Source organism: Amblyraja radiata, chromosome 1 (assembly GCF_010909765.2).
Source record: "Amblyraja radiata isolate CabotCenter1 chromosome 1, sAmbRad1.1.pri, whole genome shotgun sequence".
Classification (NCBI taxonomy): domain Eukaryota; kingdom Metazoa; phylum Chordata; class Chondrichthyes; order Rajiformes; family Rajidae; genus Amblyraja; species Amblyraja radiata.
In genome coordinates, this window is record NC_045956.1 from 106,141,329 (window position 1) to 106,165,737 (window position 24,409).

Here is a 24,409-nt window from a genome sequence, read left to right on the forward strand (position 1 = left end):
GAGAGGGGGGTTATAACTTTAGAGGGAAACTAAACTTGAAACAGCATTATGCTCGGACCAATTTAAAAAGTATGTGTATTTCCATTTGTGGGGTGGTTTTGTGGAATGGTCTTGACGAAACGATTAAACAAAGTATGAATATAATGCAATTTAAAAAAATGTACAAAAGAAATATCTTTGAAAAGTACAGTAATGATGAAGGAGAATGTAAATCTCACAGATGTTAATGGTGCTTGTTCTTTTTGCTTCTTTCTATTTTTGTTCTTTTTTTCTTAATAGCTTGATTGGAGTAGTTTTATTTGAATTGTCTGTTTAGTTTATTTTATTGAATTTTGTATTTGTTAATGGTGAAGAATGGGGGTAGGACTTAACAAGCATAGGCTTCTTCCTATCCCTTTTCGAACGAGTCTAATGTGTATTATGTTGAAAATAGCTTTTGATGTTTTAATTTATGTATGTACATATATGTTATGTATATGTGTATGTGTGTATATGTATATATGTATGTATGTATATATGTACATGTATATGTATGTATTTATATATATCTATATGTATATATATAATTTTCCTTTTATTTATAAATTTTCATCTTTTCTTTTCTTTTTTTTTTTTAATCGTTCGAAATTAAAAAAAATAAATGAATAAAATAAAAATATCAAGATTGTTCCCGATGTTGGGGAAGTCCAGGACAAGGGGTCACAGTTTGAGGATAGAGGGGAAATCCTTTAGGACCGAGATGAGAAAAACATTTTTCACACAGAGAGTGGTGAATCTCTGGAACTCTCTGCCACAGAAGGTAGTTGAGGCCAGTTCATTGGCTATATTTAAGATGGAGTTAGATGTGGCCCTTGTGGCTAAAGGGATCAGGGGGTATGGAGAGAAGGCAGGTACTGGATACTGAGTTGGATGATCAGCCATGATCATATTGAATGGCGGTGCAGGCTCGGGGCCGAATGGCCTACTCCTGCACCTATTTTCTATGTTTCTATGTTTCTATTACTCTCATTAAACTCCTTTAGTAGCAAGCTTTGGGATATATAATCTATCTAAGAAGTCACAAACTGTAGGGTAAAATACAACTTTCTCAGAGATTTATTTGAATATCAGTATTTGTCTATTAACAACACCTACACTGGCCTAGAGGTTTTATGGTTTGGTACTTTATACTTTATACTTTATAGCAGCCTCTGCAGCTGCAGCCCATCCCCCACCCCAACCTAAGCCACACAGGGCCTGAACAATCTGACTTTCTCTTTTCCATCGACCACCCTCGAGATCCGGCCTTGCTTCCAAATAATCTGTTTGTCTTTGCATCTTCCACAACGCACTGGAAATTGTGTAATGATTGTTCTGTCCTACTTGGTGTTATATATTAACCACAGAATGCACCTGTTACTATTATGAATAAAATCCAACTGCAAATAAAGCCTTATAATTATAATGCAGTTGCAGCGACACCAATACAGCCTAGTGGAGAACATAAGATAACCCAGGTAACGAGTGGACAGACTGAAGAAGGGTTTTGACCTGAAACATCACCCATTCCTTCTCTCCAGAGATGCTACCTGTCCCGCTGAATTACTCCAGCTTTTTGTGTCTATCTTCTATAAGATAGACCCAAAGTGCCGGAGTAGCTCAGTAGGTCAAGCAGCATCTCTGGAGAAAAAAAGATGAGTAATATTTGCTGCCTGTCCCGCTGAGTTACTCCAGCACTTTGTGTCTATTTTTGGTTTGAACCAGCATCTGCAGTTCCTTCCTACACATGCTGCCAGACTGGTGGAGTTAGTCTTGCACTTTGTGCCTATCTTTAGTTTAAACAAGCATATGCAGTTTTTTGTTGCTACATTTGGAGACCAGGTCTTGTAAATGGTGGAAAGACCTTTTCATGCTGTAGACGAAGACTATCCACGTCAATGTCAACAACAGCAGCATTTTTGTGTCATCTATAGATGTACTAATCGCATAATCTGTACTCGTATCTAAGTTATTAATTACGTATGTATCTAACAGCAAGGCTCCCAGCACCAGCCACTCTGCTACAGTGCATGTCACAGGCTTCCAGTCACAAAAACAACCCTCTTCTCCTATAACCTAGGCAATTTGCATTCCAATTCACCAACTCGTCATGGATTTGATTTTATTCATTTAAGGGATGTAAGCTTTGTAGGCTAAGCCAGCATTTAAGTGCCTATCCCTAATTGCCCTTGAGAATGTTATGGTGAGTTGGATTCTTGAACCATTGCAATCCTCAAGGTGTGAGTGTATCCACAAAACTGTTGGAGATGGAGTTCAAGGATTTTGTGCCAGCAAAGGTGAAGGAATGGCAATATATTTCCACTAGGATGGTGTATGGCTTTAAGGGCAATCTCTCGATGTTGGTTTGCCCATGATTTTACTGTTAGTTCGTAGATAGCATCATAGAGTGATGTAGCTGGAAACTGGCCTATTGGCCCAACTTGCCCACACCGACCAACATGTCCCAGCTACACTAGTCCAACTGCTCGTGTTTGGTACATATCCCTCCAATCCTATCCATGTACCTGTCTGTTTCTTAAACATTGACTTAATCCCTGCCTTAACTACCTCCTCTGGCAACTCAATACCCTGACTGATGAAGGCCAATGTGCTAAAAACCCTTTTGACCACCCTATCTACCTGCAACTCCACCCTCAAGGAACCAAGCACCTGCATTCCTAGATCCCTCTGCTCTACAACACTCACCAGAGCCCTACCATTCACTGTAGTTGATGCTGTGATTTGGAATGTGCTGCCTCTGGAATCTCAGTGAAATGCTGCTGTGCATCCCGTAGATGGTACAATTCGCTGCACTCTGTGGCGGTGATGGAGTGAGTGAATGGTTGTCTACCCATTGGGTTGCTCTGTCCTATGAGATGATGAGCTTCTTGAGTGTGGTTGAAGCCACATTCATCCATGCACGTAAAGAGTATTCTGTCACAGTCCTGATTTTGGCTTTGTAAAACTGGTTCCTGAGAACATTGAAAAGGACTGGTCTGCCCCAACAGCTTCTGACAACCTTCTACCGTTGCACGACAGAGAGCATACTAACGTATGGCATCTCTGTGTGGTATCTCAGCTGCACGGAGGCGGAGAGGAGTGCTCTTGAGCACGTCGTCCACAGGGCGCAGAAGATTATTGGGACACCGCTACCAACCTTGGAGGGCATCTACCATGTGCGGTGCCTCAGGAAGGCCGACAGCATCCACAAAGGCTCCTCACACCCTTGTAATGGACTGTTCGAACTATTTCCTTCCGGCAGACGTTATACAAGGCCTTCTACGCCCGCACCTCCAGACTCAGGAACAGCTTCAATCCCAGAGCTATAGCGGCTCTGAACCGGCCCTGCTGAGTGCCCCCCACCCCCATGGACTGTCTCCCTCTGATGGTCACGTCACACAGACACATCTGCACTTTAGTCGGTTTTGACTGTTTTACTGTTTTAATGTTCTTTTTACAAACCATGTTTCTCGGGGTATCTAAATCTAAATTTATTAGTTATTTAAGTTATGACATCGGATGGAAGCTGCATTCCAAATCTCGTTGCACTTATGTGCAATGACAATAAAATATATTATTATTATTATTATTATTATTATTATTATTATTATTATTATTAAAAGGGGGATATTACCTGACAGAGTTGTTGGAATTCTTTAATAGCAGGATAGACAAAGGAGGTGGCTGAATGGCCTAATTCCGCTGCTAGAACTTATGGACATTTAAACCTTGTAAATGCTAAACAGGATTTGGGGAGTTATGAGGTGAGTTACTCATCACAGGATTCCTAGCATCTCATTATAGCCACATTGTGTATATAGCTAATCCAGATCAATTTCTGGTCACTAGTAACTCCCAGGACATTGCTAGAGGGGTATTTAGTGAAGGCACTGAGTGTCAGGAGGTGATAGCTGGATTTTCTCTTCCTGGTTATCATTGTTGTTTACAGATTGTTTGGTGTGAATGGTACTTGCCATCTCTTATCCCAAGCTTGGATATCGGGGCTCTGTTGATCCAATAGGCTCTAATCTGTCCGACTATGGGATCTCCCGTATGGGACTTTATCAAAGGTCAAAGTACATGAAAACAATATCACCCAATATATTTAGTTAAGATAGATACAAAGTGCTATAGTAACTCAGTAGGTCAGGCACCATCTCTGGAGAAAAAGAATGGGTGACGTTTCGGGTCTCGGCCCGAAATGTTGCCCAAGCTTTTAGTACACAGATGCTGCCTGACTCGCTGAGTTTTTCCAGCACTTTGTGTCTATCTTTGGTAAAAACCAGCACCAGCAGTTGCTTCTTACACAATATATTAATTATCTCTGCAAAATGCTCAAATTAGTCGTACAAATTTCCAGACAGGATCACCCTCAACAAATACACACTTACAGTTTATTTATTTATTTACAGTTCATTTATTTATAGATATTGTTTATGTCACTTTATAAATATTTTTGTTTTGTTTTTTGTATGCGGTTTCACACTTGCTTTTTATTATTTTATTCTGTTCGAAATAAATAATAAAATAAATAAATAAATATATAAACAGTTCCTGATCAATCCACTTTCCAAGTGCAGATTAATCCCGATAGTTAAAATGTTTTCCAATACCACTGACAATAGACTAACTGGCCTATAATTACCTGGTTTACCCCCGTTGCCTTTCATGAATATTTGCTCACGTAAGAGTTATCTGGGGATTTATCCACTTCTGTGACCGTTGGGACACCTAATGCATCATCCATTTTATCTTAACAAGTTCTGAAAATTACACCATCCCCATTAAAGTCTTCAATTGGTGCACCAGTTTTGTCAGAACAATGCCACACACCCTGAAATTGCCCAAAATGCTCACACGTTACAGCACAAATTCCATCCAGGCAATCTACTCCCAGTCATCAGCAAGATGATCGAAGATGTCCTCAACAGGCCAACAAAATAACTTACTCACCAATATCCTGCTCACCAATGCCTAGTTTGGATTTCAGCATCAACACTCATCTGCAGATTGCATCACAGTTGTGGGCTAAACATCGAAGAGTGAAGTGAATTCCAGAGTTAAAATGAGATTGACCGCCTTGGTCAATAGAGCGCAGAGGATTATTGGGACACAGCTACCAGACTTGGATGGCATCTACCACACACGGTGCCTCAGGAAGGCCGCCAGCATCCATAAAGACTCCTCACACCCTTGTAATGGACTGTTCGAACTACTTCCCTCCGGCAGACGTTACAAGGCCTTCTACGCCCGCACCTCCAGACTCAGGAACAGCTTCATTCCCAGAGCTATAGCGGCTCTGAACCCGCCCTGCTGAGTGCCCCCCACCCCCCTGGACTGTCTCCCTCGGATGGTCACGTCGCACAAACACATCTGCACTTTAGTCTGTTTGAACTGTTTTGACTATTTCACTGTTCTTTTTACAATTCATGTTCTCGGGGTATCTAAATCAAAATTTTATTAGTTATTTATGTTATGACATCGGATGGAAGCTGCATTCCAAATGTCGTTGCACTTATGTGCAATGACAATAAAAGATATTATTATTATTATTGACATCAAGAGAGCATTTGACCAGGTACCCTGGTCAAACTGGTCAATGTCACCAAAGCTTAAAGTACTCCAGTGGTTGGAAACATACGTATATGAAAGAAAGGAAAATAGTGGTCACTTATCTCTTCCTCAGGACAGGAGTTCCTCCATACATCATCTGAGGCCCTATCATAAGGTTAGAAGTGGGGTAGGTCACTGATTATTGCATAATATCCAAACCTACTTGGAACTCCTTAGTAAATGAAACAGCCCATGCCAACATGCAGTAGTAATTTAACTATATTCAGGCATGTGCTAAATAACATCGGCAAGTGACTAATAATTCCAAATACTAGTACATGCTGTGCAAAAACCAAAACTAACAAGAGAGTTTTATCACCTAGCTTTGACGTTCAACGTGCAAGGTGTGATCCCAACCACTGGAGTGCTTTCCCTTTGACGACATGACTTTGGGTTTTTCAGGGTACCTCATGCCACATCATTGACCAGAAACTTGACTGGATCACCCACATAAATACTGTGATTATAGGAACAGCTTAGAGCTTGAGTTTCCAGTGGTGAATGAATCATCTCCTGACATCAGTCATCTGCAAGTCACACCAGGAGCTGGATGGAATGCTCTCTACTTGCCGAGATGAGTCTCGCTCCAACAACACTCATGAAAGTTGGCATCATCCTGGACTGAGCAGCCCACTTGACATTCAATTCACCTCCATGAATATTCACCCCCTCCACTACCAGTGAGCGGTCTCTTCACTGTGCATCTACAAAATGTACTTCTTACCTCAGTTACACCGACAGCACCTTCCAAATTTGTGGGATCTGCCACCAAGAAGAACAAGGGCTTCTGGCGCACAAGATCACCACCACCCGCATGTCCCCCTCCAAAAGCAAATACCATCTCCACTTGGAAACATATCGTTGTTGCTTCACTCATGTCCTGGTAATCTCTTCCCAACAGCATTGTGCGAAAATAATAAATGATTCGGGAAGGCAGCCCACTGCTACCTTTCCAAGAGCAATAGATATTGACTGTGCCAATGATACTTACGCCTTGAAAAATGAATTTTGAAAACGCCTTTTCTGCTCATTTCAGTGCTCACTGATCTATACTGCCCAATTAGATAAACAGTGCAAAGAATGTTACAATTGGCTGTTTAGCAACAATGTTGACATTTGGCACCAGAGAATATTGTGCTAAATGTCCCAATTTCTTGACCAAAGGTCTTTTAAAACAGATTATAATAATAATGGATGGGATTTATATAGCGCCTTTCTAATACTCAAGGCGCTTGAAATTATAGTTAATACATAGAACAGTACAGCACAGGGAAGGGCCCTTCCGTCCATATTGTTTGTGCCAAGTTATCAATGAAAGGTAGAATATTCCATTGATCCCTTTCAAAGAATAGTCATTTGTGTTATTGTACTTGTATTCAGTGTAGTTAAATTGCAAAATCAAAATTAGCTGAGCAAGGTGAAACACCCAGAACAAAAATAATTTGATATTTCTTCTTTTTAGACTGGCAAACCCCAAAATTCTAAGATGTGTTATGAATGCAAGATCCTCTTCATCCAATGTTTCTCCTTGCTTGGTGCTGAGGCAAATAAGTTCAGGCCAGGGAAACAAATGAAGAAAGCCTGCTGCTATATCAATCCATGTAACCCGAGTTCTCAGAAATATATATATATTTTGTTCTTTATTTGTCTATGCAGTACTATATTATTCTTGGGATATTCCAGTGTATTTCAAACCCTTCGTTTTGAAGGTGGCAAGTATCTAATTACTGTTGAAGGTGTCCAGGAAGAGAAGCACCAGAAAGATTCAGTTACGGCTGATAATTGTTTTGTATCTGATAACAAGACAGCTCATCACTCAAAAACGGCGGCATCGTTGACAACATTCACACGTACATAGAGAAATTCACTAAGGTCAGAATATTGCTTTAATAAACCGTTGGCATTTTCAGTCATAAGCCAAAAGTTAAATAACATGGATGTTGAATGATTTTTTTTTTGCTTGCAAATTAGCATTGGTCTAGGGCCTGCAGTTATTGACCACCTAATAAATTATTCAATGAACAGATTTATCCAGTATTACTTTCAATGAACACAATTAAATCATGAAAATATGTATGTCCACATTACATGTTTTTCCCAATATAACTATCCAAACTATAACTAACGTTATACAAAGTCTATAAAATATAATTGTACATCAATCAAATAAGAAATAAGGGGCCTGACATTGTTAGCTATAAGAGCATAAGCATTTTTAAATACTTTATTCACACACTAATCTTTATTTTTTGCAGGGGCTCCATTAGAAGGTAGATAACAGTGAGGCACACATTTATTTAATATATATGAAAACTTTGGATCGTAAATAGAAGGAATGCAAAAGAGATTACAGAAAATAGTTCTTTAATGACTGAAATTAAATGAATGAGTTAGCAGAGATTGAGCATGAAAATATCCATTAATGATCAATAATGTTACATATGTACTTATGTTATAATGTATTTATTTAAAATATCTATATATTGTATGTACAATCAAATATCACATTTGCACAAGACATCAATCAATAGCACAACCTAATAACTTTGCAACATAGCTACGTATTCGTTAAGGGACATACAACACTAAAGCAAGAATTGGAATTGGAATTGAATGTTTCACACAATTACAGACATGTAATTACTTTATTACTCTTTGTTCACAGGTTCTCATCCTGACCTTTGTAATCTTGAATTCTGTCAAAGTTTTGACAGGCAGAATCAAAATAATGTCCCATTGTTCTTTCAGTTACTTTCCTTTTTTTTTGCAGTACCTAATAATTGGAGCAGAAACCAAACGTATACCAGTATTGAGATCATAGACAATGAACAGATAACCAATACACATCCATTGTACAAAGTGACCCAATGGACTGAAAACATCGTTGTCACTCCTTGGGCCCTCCGACATGTGAATGATTGGTGTTTTTTTATTATAATTTAAGATATTCCACAGTCATTTAACATTATTAGTCTACTCAAACAATATTTATCAGAAAGATATTGCTTCCTTTTGTCCTAAAGTACCAACACTATTCCTGCATTTATTATTTACATAGAAACAATGTACAAATAAATGGTAAGTGAAATTAGAATTTACTGCTAAATTTTATTTTTTAAGTTTAGCAATTATTTCAGTAGCTGCTCTCTTTGGTTTGGAATTGGAATTTTCTAGGACAGATGTACAACATGCTTATTGAAAACCTATTCAAAGTTAGGAACTCTGATACTATGCCAGACATCTTAAACAATGTACGAAATGCTGATAGAAATGTACGGTCAAATGAATGCTTGAACGGTGAAAGGAAAGATCGTGATTTTAAAATGCTGCTGATTATAAATAAAAATAAACAATATTCAAGAAAAAGAAGTGCATCACTAATTAAGCACAAGTAAATGAAAAAATAAGATACAATGTGAAAAACAAGTTAAATTCATTGTAATAAGCCGACATGACGAGCAGACTTAAAAAATACACATATCAAGAGATGAGGCTGAAAAATCCAAAGCATCTGTTAAAAATAAATGTTAGGTGAGGAAATGACTATTGACAAGACTTAATACAATGGTTATTAAACAGGTACAATATAGAAAGTGGGAGCAAGTTTAATCAAAAGCCTAACACACAAAGATCTGCAGTTCAGGGTGAATTAATCAATATCTAAATGCTTTAAAACTGCAGCAGAGTTGAAGTCATCATGTCAAAGGAGACAAAGAGAGGGATACAATATGGACAATCCAATCAAGGGAGTATAACACACCACTTACACTTTACAGTTTGGATCCAATCCATCATGCATGTCACATGAATGGATCCCTAAATCTGGCCAATTTTCTGGCCTCAAGTTGATGAACATATGATGCCATATGAACATATGATGAAATCCACAAAATGCACTACGCCAGTTAAGGTGATATCTCAAGGTATCAAAGTTCAGAATTATATATATCAAACATGTATTAAGGATGCAGACTGTTATAAAAGTAGGAAGGGAACTGGTAACAATAATCCTATGTAATTGGTATTATAGAGAAAAACCAAAATGCCTTGTCACAAATGACTATGCTTTTGCCACAAATTCAGCGGGAAAGCTCTTAAAGATTAGGGCAAATGTGCAAAAGATGTTCACATCAGCTTTCTTGGTTTTATAACTCTTCCATGATGTGGTTGAGGATTTAAAAGAAAATATGTGGAAATTCAGCCACTAGTTGTATCAGCTTTCTTTTCAGTTACCTTTCAAATGACATCCATGGCTTAATTAGCTCTGGCCTAACGAGAAGGAGAAGGAAGAAGAGAACATTGCTCGACAAATGAAAGTAGAGCAAACAAGCTATTTTCACACCAATGATAATAATGTTTACAAAATCACTACTAAAGGTGATTTAAACAACATTACAGGGGTTTGAAATGGATATTGTTAGGAGAGAAAATAAATAAAAATAACTATGTTTCTTTTTTTAATCTGGAAATGCTGCGGGCTCAATGGGGTAGAAATGAGTTTCAGAGAGTGAGATGTTGATGTGACCATAATGCACAACCACTCCTTTCATTAGCAATTATTGCTCACTCCACCACAACTACTGAAGGTTCAGCATAGGATATGCCCAGTCAGTCACTCAGACCAATTTCAAAAAAGGATCTGAAACAAGGTTAACAATTTACATCCGCAGCGAGCCTAGAACCTGTAAATGATTGCTTGTAAATAGCAAAACAAAGAGCCAAAATTATTGGGTGGAAAGTTTTTCAGGATTCTGCCAGCTTCAAAGATATGGTCCTCAGCTTTGTATCACCTGTTTTATATACAGATAATGAGTGCAGCAACATTCAATTTATAACCCAATGGTTAGATCTTTTATTTCAATAAATACTCTGATCCTGCAGAATCTCAGTAAAAATAATTATCTGCGTAATTTTTCAAAATAGCCAATTTTACTGCCAAAGAATTTACCATGACCGTCCCTCCGAGCTGCTGGTGTAAGCAAGTAAATGGCACAAACCAGCTCAATTTTTATCATTATTAGAAAAGGACATCCAATCCATATTGTCAGTAAAAAAAGTACAATTTAATAATAATAATAATAATAATAATAATAATAATAATAATAAATGTTATTGTCATTGCACATAAGCGCAACGAGATTTGGTATGCAGCTTCCAACCTATGTCATTACTTAAATAACTAATAAAAATTTAGATCTAGATATCCTAATTTAGATTTAGATATTTGGATGTCAATCAAAAAAAGCTTTCATTTATGGTGTTAATTTGATACTGTTCATGTGGGTCAAAACAGGTAAAGCTGCTCTTCTTTTGTAAATCTACATTTGGAAATGTATGATGCTATGGCACCCTATATTCAAAAAAGTATTTATGCATTATACAGAAGGGAAGCATGATTCTGGTACTTAGGAGATTGCAAAGAAAAGCAAACCTGTTCTCATTGGAGAGAAAAAAATGACTTAGATCCTTAACATTCTGAAAGGCACAAGGAAAAAAAAGTGTGATTTATTTCTGATTTTCATAACTTTAAAGGAAATACTGACATGAATGTAAAGCACAAACACCTTTTATATTTATATCTATATATTTTTTTATCAAAATCTAATTAATAGAGGTAAATATAACTTCTGGGAAGTAAATTTAATTGTGGAACTAGAGAATACAAACCACATGAAAACATCTCAAGCAAAACTGGACATTTTGGTTTCTCCTCCTGGTTCCACAAAATAGGATCAAAATTATTTTTGAAAACTCAGAATTTCCGCAGCCAGTTTCCAAAAGAAATCACGGTGCACCCATTGAGCTAATTCAACTCATCCTATCATAGATATCCTTCCCATAACTTCCCCCCTACTGTAAACTAACTTGCATCTTTTTTTCCCAGCTATAATGAAGGATGGCTGACCTGACACATGGACTCTCTCTCTTTCTGCAGATGCTGCCTGACCTGCTCAGACTTTCCAGCATTTTCTGTGTTTTAGTTCAGGTTATCTGCTTTATATTTTTTTATTGCCATCCCCTCTTCACCATTTATTTATTTTGTTAACATTCTCAATCCACAAAGAGAAGTGTGGATTCATTTGTGGAAAATTATATGTTCAGTAACGCAATTAACTGCTTTCATGTGGCATTTTGGTGCAGCTTGGATTCATGGGATGGAAGTATTAGGGGTTCAGATCATGTAGGTATTGAACGTTTGGTCTTGTTCTTGTGGTTTGACGGTTTCTACATGTGTTACTTGCTTGAAGCGTGTGGCTCTTATCTGGTGCTAGGTGAACATTGGTTTGTTATCACTGAATACATCATATTTTATCTCTATTGCATTTCCATTGAGACTCCGCAGGCACTTTTGCGACCATTAGAAACACACCCATTCATTAAAGTTTTCTTGGTGTTTCCCAATAAATCTTGAAACAAAATATAATTTGAAAATGAGGGTTGTTACAAAAATACCAATAAAGGTAAATTACTTATCTTTGTTATATTGTGGACGATCTAGAAAAAAGGCCATCAGGCATTAAAAATATGTTTCACAAACATGGGAAATGTAATCAGTTGAGCAGAAGTTTCAGAAATTATTAACTCACTTTTAACATCACTTGAGTCCAAGCATGAAAATAACAATGAGGACCTCACTTCTGATGAAGGGGCCTGGTGTCTGATGATAATATTGTTGTCATTTCTACTGTAGAGACTAGTGAACTAGTTGTGTATTTCCAGAATATCCAATTTTTCTTCTTGAATGCAGGTGTGTCTCAATCAACTGATGACGATCTTCTATTCTTCATGCTGCACCCATTCCTGCCATTGGTCATCATCGTCAGGTGCTTATATTCAGCCTCATTTTTGATACTTAGGCAAATCATTATATTGGGGAAGAAGTTTAAATCAGGAACCCAAATCTGTCCTCATTTATGATGAGTGTCTGTGTCAATGCATATGTGTGCGGGTTTGTATGCCAGTGTGTGCTTATGTGTGTGTTTGTGTGTGTGGGAGGGAGAGAGGGAGAGAGAGGGGGAGAGAGGGGGAGAGAGAGGGAGGGAGAGAGGGAGAGAGGGAGAGAGGGAGAGAGGGAGAGAGTGAGAGAGGGAGGGAGGGAGGGAGGGAGAGAGTGAGAGAGTGAGAGAGGGAGGGAGGGAGAGAGGGGGAGGGGGGGGGAGGGAGGGGGGGGGGGAGAGAGAGGGGGGGGGAGGGGGAGGGGGAGGGGGAGGGGGAGAGGGGGGGGAGGGAGAGGGGGGGGGAGAGGGGGGGAGAGGGAGAGGGAGAGAGAGGGGAGAGGGAGAGAGAGGGAGAGGGAGAGGGAGAGAGAGAGGGAGAGGGAGAGGGAGAGAGAGAGGGAGAGAGAGAGGGAGAGGGAGAGGGAGAGGGGGGGAGAGAGAAACAGATCACTGTTCATTTAAAACCAAGCAGTACTGAGAATGTTTTTGTTCATACATCAGACTAATGAGCCTTAAATGAAACCCCTGCATTATTTTATGGATAATGAACTTTTCCAACATTTTTTTATGTAGCTGTAAAATTACAAGTCAATTTCTGCTTTCTCCATGGTGTCTTTTGAGAGGTAGACCACCCAATAAACCATGTTAAATGCACCAAATGTTACTGGAAAAAGTATACGAGCATACTTGTCAATTTTGCTGGTTCCAGCACTTGCAGCTGAAGCTGGAGGAGGGGCTGGGGCAGCCATAGTGGTGGGGATGGTGGTGGGTGGCGAATGCTTTGGGACTGATCCAAATACTCTTGACGCAGGCAGGCTCTGTTCAAGCGTTGCTCCACATTGGCGATGAACAGGAGTTGGTCTCATTGAAGCGATTGTAGGGGTACAAGGAGGTGGTGGTGGAGTGCTTCTCATTGAAAGTATAGTAGGGGATGTATGGGTGGCTCTAAATATACTGGGACTTGGCATAGAAGAGGAAGGTGGAATACATGACAGCGGTACCTGTCCAATTATAGTAGGTTTCAGTTTCACGTTCATGCTGCTATCATTCCCCAGGTAATCTCGCTTACTGCTCAGAATGTCTGATTGCGCCAAGAAGTTCATTCTTTTCCTTAAATTGCCATTTGAATCAGGTTGCTATAGGTGAAGACAGAAAGACAATAATTCAGTAGCAGAAAGTAAAAAGTTACAGAATTTTTGGCATTATTGGTTGTGGTTATTTGCAATTGATTTTGTGTACAATGCGGTAATAATATTTAGAGGCAGAAGCAACTGCAGATACCAGAAACGCTAAACACAAAGTGCTGGAGGAACTCAATGGATCAGGAAGCATCTTTTTAATTTAGTTTAGTAATACAGTGGTACAGCCAGGAAACAGGCCATTCGGCCCACCGAGTCCGTGCCGACCAGTGTTCCCCAATCACTAGAATTATCCTACAGTTTTACCAAAGCCAATTAACCTACAATCCTGTGCGTCTTTGTAGTGTGGGAGGAAACCAGAGCACCCGGAGAAAACCTATGTAGTCACAGGGAGAATGTACAAATTCCATTCAGACAGCACCTGTAGTCAGGATCGAACCTGGGTCTCTGACACGGTAAGAAAGCAACTCTACTGCTGCTCCATGTTACTCCATCTGTGGGGAGAATGGAAAACCGATGTTTCAGGTTGGGACCCTTCCTCAGAAGGTCCAAACCTGAAACATCGCCTGCCCATTCCCTTCACGAAACTGCCTGGATTCCTCCAGCACTTTGTTTGTTGCAGTAGTAATACTTATAGGTTTAATGTTCTCCATTGCTGGTTGTTCATTAGGAATGGCCAAACAATTAATTAGACATTTTGAAGGATCTGGTTTCTCAGCCACAATCTCTGGAGAACAAAAATACGCCAACACATTGTTCCACTGCTTTGAAGAAAATAATTAAAATCCCCTAGATCCCATAAAGGATACTGGCCTATTTATAGCAATGTTCCTTGGAACAAAACTCACTACCCAGCAATTATTGCAGTGGATCAATGGCATTTCATAACATATAACTCCAACCCACAGCTGACTATTTCATCCAGGAACCAAATAGAACAGTGATGTTTATCCAGAGGAATGGTTGGGAATACCTCATCAAATACTGCTTTTGAATATCTGTCATCCAGATCATTTCGTGGGCTGATTGGAAATTATTTTAAATGTAAAAAATGCCAACTGTGTACACATTTGTTTGGTATTTAACTGGAGTTTACAAATTATGACACTCCAAAGTTCAACCCATACGACCACTGATCGTTTTTTTTGGTTTACCTTTGAGATACAGTGCGGAAACATGCCTTTCGTCCCACTGAGTCCATGCCAACCAGCGATCCTCGCACACTAACGCACTAGGGCCAATTTACTATTTTACCTAGTAGCCTACAAACGTGTGTAGCAAGGAACACAATGTAGAAGAAAACCTGTGTAGGAAGGTCATGCCCAATCAGTACCCCTGAACTCAGCAGGCCAGATGCTGCCTGTCGTGCTGAGTTACGCCAGCATTTTGTGTCTATCTTTAGCCTACAACCTGTACATCTTTGAAGTGTGGGAGAAAACCCTCGCAGGTCATAGAAAGAACATACAAACTCCGTACAGACAGCACCCGTAGTCAGGATTGAACCGGGACTCTGGCACTGTAAGGCAGAAACGCTACCACTGCACCACCGTGCCACCCTGATCTAATTTACCTCATCCAATAGAAGGTATTTAAGCTGGCCAAAGTCTCTACTCCTGATCACTATCGCGGGATTATAGAAATGGTTCTCGCTTGAAATGTGTGAGGTAGTGATCTTTGATTGTCGAGGATCAGCTTGTGTACAAATGTTGGTCAGCATTTTTCTCACCATATCATTGTTGATCCAATGGAACCAAATGGTTGAGGATGCGCAGAAGCCATTGTTCTCAAGCTTGATCAATGCTTAAATCCAAATATGAATCTCTCCCCTCACATATTGATGTATTCCACATTTCTATTGCCACGCTTTGTATGCGGGAATACTAATTTTATCATTGCAGACCCATGGTGGAGAAGCAATTATATTGCTCCAAAAGTGCATTACTGAGACCCAGATATGCAAAATGTTCCCAGTTTTGCGCCATTCTACAATTGAAGTCTGTCTTACTACCTTATTTTATGACTGACAATGTTGAGTATTCCAAACCAACATGGATTTGCCAGAGACGGACACAAAGTGCAGGAGTAACTCAGCAGGTCAGGCAACAATTCTGGAGAAAATGGATGGGTGACATTTTGGGTCAAGACCCTTCTTCAGACTGAAAGTAGGTGGGGGGGGGGGGGGGGGGGACTGGAGGTAAGAAAAGGACTTGCCATATAAAGTTTAAAGCAATCGCCGTCAACCTTGTTTCATAAAATCTTTTGAGGTTTCCTCTCCAGAATTGGTCAAATTGGTCAGAAATCATCAGTCGATTTGAAGAAGAGATTTTTGTTTTGAAGATGTTCAAAGGGCAAAAAGATGCCAAGTAATGTCAACTGATCTCCACGAGGCTGACTATCACAGTTCTTTCCGCTTTTCTAAGGTTGCAGTGTTTCTAATCAGTTAATTGCACTTTTGGAATTGTTTCCTCAGCTACTGGTGATTTCTGATCATGTGTTAGACATGGCGAGTCCATGTCAGTTTTACATTTTCAACATTTTCATAAGACAGTGAGACAGCTTTCAATTGCAGAATTCAATTGAAATGAATGGTGCAAAACTGCATACATTTTCCTTCACCCTCTTGCTGACATGAATAATTCTGGGAATGGGGGACTAAGATTATGTGATTGATTTTAATTTACCAACTGTGGACTTGCTGTGATTAGCGAGAGAGGTTGCAGTAGAGAGACACCTAGATTGGAGGGTACACAAAATTGCTGGAGAAACTCAGCGGGTGCAGCAGCATCTATGGAGCGAAGGAAATAGGCGACGTTTCGGGCCGAAACCCTTCTTCAGACTGATGGAGAGACACCTAGATTGGAGGGCTTCAGTTATAAAAAGATTAGATAGGATAGATTTTACTCAAACAAAGAAGACTGAGAGGTGACATGACAGAGACATACATAATTACGAGGTAAAAATGGAATAGATAGGAAATATCTGTTATACCATGGTAAGAGTATCCAAAACTAGAGGGCATAGGTTTGAGAGGAATGAGGTTTAAGGGGATTGATTGAAAGATTGAAAGATACCATATGGAAATAGGCCCTTCGGCCCACTGACTCCACACTGACCATCGACAGCCCATTCACACTACTCTCCACGTTATCTCACTTTCATATCCGGGGCAATTTTACAGAGGCCAATTAGACTACAAACTGCAATTAGACTGCAAACCCTCTTTGGGATGGGGGAGGAATCCGGAGAACCCGGATGAAACCTATGCGGCACAGTGTGTAAACTTCACACAGACAGCACCTAAAGTCAGGATCAGAGCCGAGTCTCTGGTGCTGTGAGGCTGCAGATCTACCAGCTGCACCACTGAAATGCTCAAGCTTTGCCCTGAATGGGTAAATGTATGTGTGTGTGCACACGTGTTTGTGTGTTTTGTGCATGCTTGTGTGTGTGTTTTGTGTATGTGTGTGTACATGTGTGCACACGTGTTTGTGTGTTTTGTGTGAACCCAGAGCAAAGAACAAACGGCTGGAAGAACTAGAAGTTAGCAAGTCAAGCAGCACATGGAGGCAAAATGATGGTTGACGTTTTGGGTTGGGACACCACTAGTCCTCATGCAGAGTGTATCTAGTCAACCATCCTGTTACCTTCACAGGGTCTGCTTGACCTGCTGAGTTGCACCAGCAGTTTTATTTTCGTAAAATTATTACTTCTAATTGCTTTTGTGTACTATTCAAAAGAACTTCAAAAATGTGCCAAATTAAGGGAATCCGAATAGCAAATCTGGCCCCTTCCCTGACCATACTGATCAGCTGCTCACTGGGAGGATGTTTGTCAAGATGAAGCAACAACAACATTTCATCATGCAAGCTTACCTCGGGATGAAAATTATTATTATTATTATTGCTGAAAAATGAACGCAGTCTTTACCATTATGCATTATTATAGTAGCCAATGATTACCTGAAGAGCATTCTCTGAGACAGAGACTGTTTTTATCAGGGAAGGTGGAGATAGGCCTGAATGCTTGCCTGCCCTTTTTTGGGCTTTCTCAGCTTGTATGTTGGTGAAGTAGTTGACGGCTGCAAATTCAATCAGAGCAGAGAACACAAAGGCAAAGCAAACTGCAATGAACCAGTCCATGGCTGTGGCATATGAAACCTTTGGCAAGGAGTGTCGGGCACTGATGCTCAGTGTTGTCATGGTTAGAACTGTTGTTATACCTTTAATGGAGAAAATAGATTATTTTCTTGGAGGAGAAATATCAACAGGCATAATGTACTCAGAAATATATCAAAATTATTCAGGTACATTTTGTACTATTAACAGATAAGCTATTCTTTTGAATCAAATGATGGGAGTCCTTGGATTTTGAAAGGGTTCCATTCTTAAAACTGTCCTCAAACCAATTTTACCATGTCAGAATATAACTACTTCAATTAGGGTTGATTTACATGAAGTTGGACACAAAGTGCTGCAGTAATTTAGTGGGTCAGGCAGCATCTCGGGAGAAAAAGGATGGGTTACGTTTCAGGCCAGGACCCTTCTTCAAACCAGTGTCTGCATTTCCTTGGATGGACACAAAAAGCTAGAGTAACTCAGCGGGATAGGCAGCATCTCTGGTAAATATCCCGCTTTATATATTTGGTATAAAACAGCATCTGCAGTTCCTTCCTGCACATTTTGTCTGCATTTCCTTTCTACATGAACATTTATTTATTGCCTTCCCCTGTATAATTTAAAATGAAACACTATCACAAAGTCCAACATTCATTGGTTAGCTTTGATGCTCTTTAAGTATCAATGGATTTTACATTGTTTGATAAAAAAAACTTTACAAGTGTCATTAGAACAGATTTGCCTTCTCAGCTTTCAAACCAATCATAAGATCATAAGTGATAGGAGCAGAATTAAGCCATTTGGCCCATCAAATCTACTCCACCATTCAATCATGGCTGATCTATCTTTCCCTCCTAACCCCATTCTCCTGCCATATCCCCATAACCTCTGAGACCCGTACCAATCAAGAATCTATCACTGCCTTAAATATATCCACTAACATTGCCTCCACTGCCTTCTGTGGCAAAGAATTCCTCAGATTCACCACGCTCTGACCAAATAAATTCCTCCTCATCTCCTTCCTAAAAGAACGTTCTTTAATTCTGAGGCTATGACCTCTAGTCCTAGACTCTACCACTAGTGGAAACATCCTCTCCACATGCACTCTATCCACGTCTTTCACTATTCTGTACATTTCCTCAAACTTCTAAACTCCAGTGAATATAGGCCCAGTGCCATCAATCGCTCATCATATGTCAACCTACTCATTCCTGGGATCATTCTGGTAAACCTCAACAGGACCCTCTCCACAGCCTGCACATCCTTCCTCAGATATGGTGCCCAAAATTGCTCATAACATTCCAAATGCGGCCAGACCGGCGCCTTATAGAGCCTCAGCATTACATTCCTGTTTTTGTATACAAGCCCTCCTGAAATAAAAACTAGTATTGCGTTTGCTTTCCTTACTACTGATTCAACTTGCAGATTAACATTTTGGGAATTTTTCTCCAGCACACCCAAGTCCCTTTGCACCTCCAATTTTGGATTCTCTCCCCATTTAGAAAATAATCTACGACCATAACATGGTCAGGTTTAATCTACAATTGGAGAGGGAGAAGAGTAGATCGGAGGTGTCAGTGTTACAGTTGAATAAAGGGGACTATGGGGCCATGAGGGAGGAGCTGGCCAAAGTTGACTGGAAAGATACACTAGCAGGGATGACAGTGGAACAAAAATGGCAGGTGTTTCTAGGAATAATACAGAAGGTGCAGGATCAGTTCATTCCTAGAAGGAAGAAAGATTCCAAGGGGAGAAAGGGACGACCATGGCTGACAAGGGACGTCAGGGATAGCATAAAAACTAAAGCAAAGAAGTACAACGTAGCAAAGTTGAGCAGGAAGCAAGAGGATTGGGTAATGTTTAAAGAACAACAGAAGATAACTAAAAAGACAATACAGGGAGAAAAGATGAGGTACGAAGGTAAGCTAGCCAAGAATATAAAGCAGGATAGTAAAAGCTTCTTTAGGTATGTGAAGAGGAAAAAATTAGTTGAGACCAAAGTTGGACCCTTGAAGACCGAAAAAGGTGAATTTATTATGGGGAACAAGGAAATGGCAGATGAGTTGAACAGGTACTTTGGATCTGTCTTCACTAAGGAGGACACAAACAATCTTCCTGATATAGTAGTGGCCAGAGGATCTGGGGTGACAGAGGAACTGAAGGAAATCCACATTAGGCAGGAAATGGTGTTGGATAGACTGATGGGACTGAAGGCTGACAAATCCCCAGGGCCTGATGGTTTGCATCCCAGGGTACTTAAGGAAGTGGCTCTAGAAATCGTGGATGCATTGGTGATAATTTTCCAATGTTCTATAGATTCACGATCAGTTCCTGTGGATTGGAGGGTAGCTAATGTTATCCCACTTTTTAAGAAAGGCGGGAGAGAGAAAACAGGGAATTATAGACCAGTTAGCCTGACATCGGTGGTGGGGAAGATGCTGGAGTGAATTATAAAAGATGAGATAGCCGAACATTTGGATAGCAGTAACAGGATCGGTCTGAGTCAGCATGGATTTACAAAGGGGAAATCATGCTTGACTAATCTTCTGGAATTTTTTGAAGATGTAACTAGGAAAATGGACACGGGAGAGCCAGTGGATGTAGTGTACCTGGACTTTCAGAAAGCATTTGATAAGGTCCCACATAGGAGATTAGTGGGCAAAATTAGGGCACATGGTATTGGGGGTAGAGTGCTGACATGGATAGAGAAGTGGTTGGCAGACAGGAAACAAAGAGTAGGGATTAACGGGTCCCTTTCAGAATGGCAGGCAGTGACTAGTGGAGTACCGCAAGGCTCGGTGCTGGGACCGCAGCTATTTACAATATACATCAATGATTTGGATGAAGGGATTCAAAGTCACATTAGCAAATTTGCAGATGACACAAAGCTGGGTGGCAGTGTGAACTGTGAGGAGGATGCTATGAGAATGCAGGGTGACTTCGGGGAGTGGGAGTGGGCAGATGCATGGCAGATGAAGTTTAATGCGGATAAATGTGAGGTTATCCACTTTGGTAGCAAAAACAGGAAGGCAGATTACTATCTAGGTGGCGTCAAGTTGGGAAAAGGGGAAGTACAACGGGGTCTGGGGGTCCTTGTACATCAGTCTATGAAAGTAAGCATGCAGGTACAGCAGGCAGTTAAGAAAGCGAATGGCATGTTGGCCTTTATAACAAGAGGAATCAAATATAGAAGCAAAGAGGTCCTTCTGCAGTTGTACAGAGCCCTAGTGAGACCACACCTGGAGTATTGTGTGCAGTTTTGGTCCCCTAATTTGAGGATGGACATTCTTGCTATTGAGGGGGTGCAGCATAGGTTTACAAGGTTAATTCCTGGGACGGCGGGACTGTCATATTGAGGGGGTGCAGCATAGGTTTACAAGGTTAATTCCTGGGACGGCGGGACTGTCATATGCTGAGAGAATGGAGCAGCTGGGCTTGTACCCTCTGGAGTTTAGAAGGATGAGAGAGTATCTCATTGAAACATATAAGATTGTTAAGGGCTTGGACACGCTAGAGGCAGGAAACATGTTCCCGATGTTGGGGGAGTCCAGAACCAGGGGCCACAGTTTAAGAATAAGGAGTAAGCTATTTAGAACGGAGACGAGAAAACACTTTTTCTCACCGAGAGTGGTGAGTCTGTGGAATTCTTTGCCTCAGAGGGCGGTGGAGGCAGGTTCTCTGGATGCTTTCAAGAGAGCTAGATCAGGGGATATGTGGAGAAGGCAGGAACAGGGTATTGATTGGGGATGATCAGCCATGATCACATTGAATGGCGGTGCAAGCTCGAAGGGCCGAATGGCCTACTCCTGCACCTATTGTCTATTGTCCATTGCCTTTATTCCTACTACCTGTACTAAAATGCATGACTCCACACTTTGCTACACTATATTCCATTTGCCACTTCACTGCCCCTTTCCCAATCTATCCAAGTCCTTCTGCAGAGTCCCTGCTTTCTCTACACTACCTGCCCCTCCACCTATTTTCATATCATCCGCAAACTTTGCCACAAAGCCTTCAATCCCCTCATTCAAATCCAATATTGTAACAAATCTCGCAAGTGGTCTCCCACCGTGTATTGGCAGCTGTCATTCTTAAATAGATATACGCTTTTTTTTTGTTGAAAACTTGTTTGCTTTTGAATTAACAAGCGGCTATGCCTATTCTGAACTCCTGAAGATGGTTGCAATTTTGTAACTAACTTTCCTGGCTGAATTTTTTTTTATAAATTTAGGAATTTGTGTAATTCCATAAATCATGACAAGTTGTGATTTTCATAAATCTGGTATTCTGCAATTCAGGGAGCCTATATATTTATTGTCTGCATTTATAACTTACTTTGGGCACAAGACAAATCCAGTTGAAGAATAGTTTGCTTAATTATTCAAATTGGTATAACATGGACATTAATCTGGATTACATAAAAGTTTGATGATTTTTTTAAATTTTATATAATCATGTCAGCTAAAATGATGCAGCTACCTAGAGCCACACTCTGATACCATGCTCAATCAATTCCTTAAATGAAACAATATGCTGGAGGAACTTCATGGAGAAATTTAACGGATCAAGCACCCTCTGTGGAGGGAATATATACAGTACAAAACAACGTTTCAGGTTTGGTACCTTCTTCAGCAGACTGAATATAATTCCTAGATTTTTCTTTGCACCCCTTCTTAAATAGAGGCACAACATTGGCCGCCCTCCAGTTATTCGGCACCACATTCATGTCTACTAATGAATCCTATATCTTAGCCAGGGCAATTTCTTCTCGGGCTTCTCTCCTGGTGTCCTTGGATATATTCATTCAGGCTTGGGAGATGTATCTATCTTCATACACATTAAGACGTCCTGAACCTTATTATAGATTGTTCCCAAGACATCGCCATTAACTTTCCTAAATTCCCTAATCGTCATGTCTTTCTTCACAGTAAAAATGAAGGAGAAATATTCACTGAGCCCTTGCCCATCTCCTGCAGATTCACACAGAGATGACCTCTTTTGTTTCTGAAGGTTTCTCTCTCTAGTTACCCTTTTTCCCTTAATATACTTTTAAAATATCTTTCTATTTTCTTTATTCTTATCTGCCAGAACTACCACATGTCCCCATTTTGCCCTCAAGATTGCCATCTGAAGTATGTTTCTCAAACCCTATACTTCACCAGGTAGCTCAGTTGTCTATACTTGACGCCTCATTTTTCCTGTCCAGAGCCTGAAGGGGCTGTCCCACTGTACGAGCTAATTCAAGAGTTCTCCCGAGTTTCCCCTGATTATAACTCGGAGAATTACAGTAATAGCCGCACGTAGGTACTCGGGGCTCACGTGGACATCTTTCAACATGTTGAAAAATCTTCACGCATCTTCACGAGCTTACCGCGTTTCCCGAGTACCTGCCGTTAGCGTTACGAGCCACTAAGAGACGTCACGAGCTCCGACGTACCCGCTACGTACATTCTACATGCTTACCACGAGTTTGATTTTTATTTTAACTCGGGAGAGCTCTTGAATTACCTCGTACAGTGGGACAGGCCCTTTAATTTCTCTCATTATCCGGGGTGCCTTACTCATAACTGTCTTGCCCTTTATTCCAACAGGAACATGCTTACATTGAACTCTCACGACCACACTTTTAAAAGCATCGTGCTTTCTGGATGTCCTTTTGCCTGTAAACGACTCACTCTAATCAATACAGTCTGAAGAAGAATCTCGACCTGAAATGTCACCCATTCCTTCTCTCCATAGATACTCCTTGTCCCGCTGAGTTACTCCAGCATTTTGTGTCTACCCTCTCCAATCAACCTGTGAAAGTTCCTGTCTAATACCATCAACGTTGGCCTTGCCCCAATTTAGAACTTTAAATTGTGGATTAGCCTTGTCCTTATCAAGACAACTGAACAGAACTGTGGTCACTGGTCTCAAAGTGCTCACCCACTGACACTTCAGCCACTTGCCCTGACCAATTCCCTGTGGGTAGGTCAAGATTTCTGAACATGCTTGACAAATTCCACTCCATCTAAGTCCTTGGCACTATAGCAGTCTCAGTCCACAATGGTAAAGTTAAAAACCCTACTTTGACAACCATCTTAATCTTGCAGCAGTCTGCAATCTTCTGCATATTTGTTCCTCTAATTCCCATTGACTATTTGGGAGCACATAGTACAGTCCCAAGAAGGTAATCATCTCCTTTTTATTTCTCAGCTCCACCCATATAGTTTCACTGGACAATCCTTCAATAATGCCAGGTCGGATTACCACCGTGATGTTCTCCTTAATCAAAAAGCAACACACTCTTTTACCCCCACTTCCACCTCAACTATCCATGAAAAACATTTGAAATTTTAGCAACATTTAGAGCATATTATACGGGGGAAGCATAGCCCCCACTCTGTGTGTGTGTGTGTGTGTGTGTGTGTGTGTGTGTGTGTGTGTGTGTGTGTGTGTGTGTGTGTGTGTGTGTGTGTGTGTGTGTGTGTGTGTGTGTGAGAGTGTGTGTGCTTTTACAGTTTAGTTTATTATAGGCATAATGCAAAGTGAAGCAATCCTATCAGACACAATTCTTTGCAATAATTGTCGTAAAACGTTTATCTGCTCA

General features: G+C 40.4%; 1 protein-coding gene across 1 annotated transcript in view; it reads right to left on the minus strand.

The window, feature by feature from the left end:
- Positions 1 to 12,970: 12,970 nt before the first annotated feature.
- gabra4 (gamma-aminobutyric acid type A receptor subunit alpha4) overlaps positions 12,971 to 24,409 on the minus strand; it is a 42,343-nt gene continuing 30,904 nt past the window's right edge. Inside the window, exons 8-9 of the mRNA XM_033028061.1 lie at positions 17,665 to 17,924; positions 12,971 to 13,705 (exon numbers count right to left, since the gene is read on the minus strand). Of these exons, the coding sequence (XP_032883952.1) occupies positions 13,151 to 13,705; positions 17,665 to 17,924 (815 nt within the window). The 3' untranslated portion in view covers positions 12,971 to 13,150. The remainder of the gene's footprint in view (positions 13,706 to 17,664; positions 17,925 to 24,409) is intronic.